Consider the following 5,673-nt stretch of genomic DNA (forward strand, 5'->3'; position numbering starts at 1 on the left):
CCAAAGTGGGGACAAAGGATTAGCAGGGAGGACATACGGAATTTACAGCACCAGGACAAATTCCCTGGAGGAAGCAAAAAAATGATTTCAGAGGATTAAAGTGTTACAGTATGGTGGGCCTTGAAATGAAATAAGAAGTTTCATAGTAGATTTGTGAGCAGGAGTTGACCTGCTCTGATGTAGAAATTTTAAAGACTATTTATTTGAGAAAGAGAGAAAAAGAGAGCACACAACCAGGGAAGCAGCAGGAGGAAAGGGAGAAGGAGGTTCTTCTCCTTCTTCTCCATTTGGAAGCCCAAAGAAGGGCTCCATCTCAGGACCTTGAGATCATGACCTGAGCCCAAAGCAGACACTTAACCAACTGAGACACCCAGGTGCCCCCACGGATGTAAAATTTTAAAGATCACTTTGTTCTGCTGAAGTTAGACTAAAAATAGAAAAGAAAGAGAGATCAGGGGGATAGCAGGAAAGCTACCAGAATAACCTAGATGAAATATGGCTGGGAACATTTCATTTACAAAGTGCCAACAAATGTCCTAACCCTTTGTGATGTCATGATGCATAATTAATGTGTTTTTTTTTCATATTCCTGGCATAGAAGTCCTAAAACCCTCATAATTCCCTAAAAAGAAATAGCTATGTGGATGTCTTTTGTTATTCATAAAAAGACCCTTCTACCACATCTTGAGTTTATGCTAATGAGGTGACTTTTTTTTTAATTTGTTTATTTACAGCATAACAGTGTTCATTGTTTTGGCATCACACCCAGTGCTCCATGCAGTACGAGCCCTCCCTATTACCCATTACCTGGTTCCTCAACCTCCCACCCCCCCCGCCACTTCAAAACCCTCTGGTTGTTTTTCAGAGTCCATAGTCTCTCATGGTTCATCTCCCATTCCAGTTTCCCTCAACTCCCTCTCCTCTCCATCTCCCCATGTCCTCCATGTTATTTGTTATGCTCCACAAATAAGTGAGACCATATGATACTTGACTCTCTCTGCTTGACTTATTTCGCTCAGCATAATCTCTTCCAGTCCCGTCCATGTTGCTACAAAAGTTGGGTATTCATCCTTTCTGATGGAGGCATAATACTCCATTGTGTATATGTACCACATCTTCCTTATCCATTCATCTGTTGAAGGGCATCTTGGTTCTTTCCACAGTTTGGCGACCGTAGCCATTGCTGCAATAAACATTGGGGTACAGATGGCCCTTCTTTTCACTACATCTGTATCTTTGGGGTAAATACCCAGCAGTGCAATTGCAGGGTCATAGGGAAGTTCTATTCTTAATTTCTTCAGGAATCTCCACACTGTTCTCCAAAGTGGCTGCACTAACTTGCATTCCCACCAAGAGTGGAAGAGGGTTCCCCTTTCTCCACATCCTCTCCAACACACGTTGTTTCCTGTCTTGCTCATTTTGGCCATTCTAACTGGTGTAAGGTGGTATCTCAATGTGGTTTTAATTTGAATCTCACTGACTGCTAGTGATGATGAACATTTTTTCATGACTCTGATAGCCATTTGTATGTCTTTGGTGAAGAAGTGTCTGTACATATCTTCTGCCCATTTTTTGATATGATTATCTGTTTTGTGTGTGTTGAGTTTGAGAAGTTCTTTATAGATCCTGGATATCAACCTTTTGTCTGTACTGTCATTTGCAAATATCTTCTCCCATTCCGTGGGTTGCCTTTTTGTTTTGTTGACTTTTTCTTTGCTGTGCAGAAGCTTTTGATCTTGATGAAGTCCCAAAAGTTCATTTTTGCTTTTGTTTCCTTGGCCTTTGTAGACATGTCTTGAAAGATATTACTTTCGAAGTAGGTTACTGCCTATGTTCTCCTCTAGGATTCTGAAGAATTCCTGTCTCACGTTGAGGTCTTTTATCCTTTTCGAGTTTATCTTTGTGTACGGTGTAAGAGAATGGTCGAGTTTCATTCTTCTACATATCGCTGTCCAGTTTTCCCAGCACCATTTATTGAAGAGACTGTCTTTTTTCCATTGTATATTTTTTCCTATTTTGTCGAAGATTATTTGAGCATAGAGTTGAGGGTCCATATCTGGGCTCTCCACTCTGTTCCACTGGTCAATGTGTCTGTTTTTATGCCAGTACCATACTGCTTTGGTGATCACAGCTCTGTAGGAAAGCTTGAAATTGGGTAACGTGATTCCACCAGTTTTGTTTTTGTTTTTGAACATTTCCTTAGCAATTCGGGGTGTCTTCTGATTCCCTACAACTTTTAAGATTATTGGCTCCAGCTCTTTGAAAAATACTGGTGGAATTTTCATCCGAATGGCATTAAAAGTATAGATTGCTCTAGGTAGTGTAGACATTTTAATAATGTTTATTCTTCCATCTTTTTGTGCCTTCTTTGATTTCTTTCATGATTGTTCTGTAGTTCCTCAAGTACAGGTCCTTTACCTCTTTGGTTAGGTTTATTCCCAGGTATCTTATGGTACTTGGTGCTATAGTAAATGGAATTGATTTTCTAATTTCCCATTCTTTCTTTTAATTGTTAGTGTATAAGAAAGCCAGTGATTTCTGTCCATTGACTTTGTATCCTGCCACCTTACTGAATTGCTTTGAGTTCTAGTATTTTGGGGTGGAGTCTTTGGGGTTTTCCATATAAAGAATCATGTCATCTGCGAAGAGGGAGAGTTTGACTTCTTCCTTGCCAATTTGGATACCTTTTATTTCTCTTTGTTGTCTGATTGCCGTTGCTAGGCTTCTAATAATATGTTGAACAAGAGTTGTGAGAGTGGGCATCCTTGTGTTCCTGATCTCAGTGGGAAGGCTGCAAGCTTTTTCCCATTGAGGAAGTTATTTGCTGTGGTTCTTTCATAGATAGATTTTATGAAGTTCGGTAATGTTCCCTGTATCCCTATACTTTGAAGCATTTTAATCAGGAACGACTGCTGTATTTTGTCAAATGCTTTTTCTGCATCAATTGAGAGGACCATGAGGTTCTTCTCTCTAATCTTATTGATTTATTCTATCACAATGATTGATTTGCGAATGTTGAACCAACCTTGTAACCCAAGGATGAATCCCACCTGGTCATGGTTGATTATCTTTTTAATGTGCTGCGGGATCCTGTTTGCTAGAATGCCCTTCTACCACATCTTGAGGTGATGCTAATGAGGTGACTTATGGAAATCTCCTAAGAATCAGAGATGTTTGCTGGGAAAATAACCATAATTAAAGGTTTGCAATTTTTTAAATCTCCTTCTTTCAGATTTCCAAGGAGAGGACCTAGAGGTGTCATTAATCACTAAGGGCCAATGATTTGATCAATCATGCCCAAATAATCAAGCATCCCTAAAAATAAAAAAGAATGAGGTTCAGAGAGCTTCTGAACATATGCAGTGACTAAGAGGACGGTACATCCAGAGAGGACAAAGAGTTCTTGGTCTTTCTTTTTGGGAAAAGATATATAAGTTATATAAATATAACTTATGTTATAGTATACATAAGATACACTAACTGATGTATCTCCACTACCTGGTTTTTCCTTAGTTAAATGCTAGTCAATCCAGTAATTAAAAGATTTTCCATTCTAGAAAATTAATTGAACCCAGGGGTGGGATCATTCTATTTAGAGCCAGTGGTTCAGAAGCCCAAGTGATAAGCTCTATTTGACAATTGGTATCCGATTTGGGGAACAGTTTTGGGGACTAAGCCTTTAAGCAGTAAGATATTAAGCTATCTCTATGTAGATGTTATGAGTATTACATTAAATTGTAGGACACCCAGCTGGTTGTCTGAAGAGTTGGACATTGCTTATTATGGAAAATAAACCCTCAAAATTTTGGTGAACAATAGTGTCAGAGCTGAAATAATGATAATAATGAAGACACGTAGAATTTTTTTTTCTTTACATTCTGTACTTCCTAAGTTACTCAATTTGCTTGCCTTTGCCATCCAAATAATCAGTGAGTCAATGAGGCTTACCCAACCAGTATTGACTTAAAGCTACTATAGACTGGACAACATTCTGGATGCCAGAAATATAGAGAGTGACTAGGAAATATATAGTTAAACCCTAATCCAGGTATAGCAAATACCAACATTTTTATGCAGTTAGTGTAATCTATGTCTTGCAGCATGAACATAAACACAATATAAATTTTTCTCCAACACGGAGGAAGAGATCAGCAGTTTCTATCTTAACATCTCTCTCTTGATCTGTTCATTTTTCTCTAGCATTTTGACATAGAAAATTTCAGCCCATCCAGCACTCTCTGAGGTGTCATCTCCATTGTAAGTTTCATCCATACTGAAAGTGTCCTCTCTCCTTTTCCTTCCTGGTCTTTGTGGCTTCCTGCTTTGCTGGAGCTTCCATCAGCAATGTCAATGAAGAATATAACTTTATCCTCTGACTTTATCCTCCTGGGGCTTCTGGTGAACAATAAAGCTATAGTGATCATCTTTCCTGTTATTTTTGCTATTTTTGTGGTGGCTGTAACTGCAAATTTGGTCATGATAGTCTTGATTCAGGTGGACTCCCGTCTCCATACTCCTATGTATTTCCTGCTCAGTCAGCTGTCTATCATGGACACCCTTTTCATTTGTACCACTGTCCCAAAACTTCTGGTCGACATGGTTTCTAAAGAGAAGACTATTTCCTTTGTAGGTTGTGGCATCCAGATCTTCCTCTACCTGACCATGATTGGCTCAGAGTTCTTCCTCTTGGGCCTCATGGCTTATGACCGCTATGTGGCTGTCTGTAACCCTCTTAGGTATCCAGTCCTGATGAATCGCAGGGTGTGTCTCCTGCTGGCTGCTGGTGCCTGGTTTGGTGGGTCACTGGATGGCTTTCTGCTCACCCCAATAACCATGAATGTCCCCTACTGTGGCTCCCGCAGTATCAACCATTTTTTCTGTGAGATCCCTGCAGTTCTCAGACTAGCCTGTGCTGACACATCCTTGTATGAAACTCTAATGTACATCTGCTGTGTACTCATGTTGCTTATCCCCATCTCTATCATTTCAACCTCCTACTCTCTCATCTTGTTAACTGTCCACCGAATGCACTCTGCTGAAGGCCGGAAGAAAGCCTTTACCACTTGTTCGTCCCATTTGACTGTAGTCAGCATTTTCTATGGAGCTGCCTTCTACACTTATGTTCTGCCCCAGTCTTTTCACACTCCTGAGCAGGACAAGGTAGTGTCAGCCTTTTATACCATTGTCACACCCATGCTCAATCCTCTTATCTACAGCCTCAGAAACAAGGATGTAATGGGGGCATTTAAAAAGATACTATCACAAATATCATCTGCTCAAAAAGTATCTACAAGTGATGCTTAAGAATTCAATAAACTGACAATAGGTCTTCCTAAGAACATTTTCTATTGTCCTGTTTCAAATATGACTATTTGGTCAGCTGTCAAAGATTACTTACAATTGCCGATCAAGAGGATTTTCCGTGGCTGGTTTCTTGCTACTAGGGGAGGGAAACAAAGATTTTTCATTAGTTGTGCAGACACATTTTGGCTAGATACCAACAAAGAGATATTATTACATCAGTTAAAGAATTCATTTGATTCTGGTTCTTGTCTCTCAGACTAAATAAAGGGGAAAAAAGACATATCTTAGAGTTCACAGCAAACCTGTGAAAGTCCTTTCACCCTTAACCCAAAAATACCTTACAAAGCTAAGGAATTTTGTTGCCAATAA

General features: G+C 39.6%; 1 protein-coding gene across 1 annotated transcript; it reads left to right on the forward strand.

The window, feature by feature from the left end:
- The first annotated feature begins 4,344 nt into the window (after positions 1-4,344).
- On the forward strand, positions 4,345-5,304 carry LOC123936510 (olfactory receptor 2T11). Its single transcript, XM_045996997.1, has one exon. The coding sequence runs from the start codon at positions 4,345-4,347 to the stop codon at positions 5,302-5,304; it is 960 nt and encodes a 319-aa protein (XP_045852953.1).
- The last annotated feature ends 369 nt before the right edge of the window (positions 5,305-5,673 follow it).

The sequence above is a fragment of the Meles meles genome, unplaced genomic scaffold, assembly GCF_922984935.1.
Source record: "Meles meles unplaced genomic scaffold, mMelMel3.1 paternal haplotype, whole genome shotgun sequence".
In the NCBI taxonomy this organism is placed as follows: Eukaryota; Metazoa; Chordata; class Mammalia; order Carnivora; family Mustelidae; genus Meles; species Meles meles.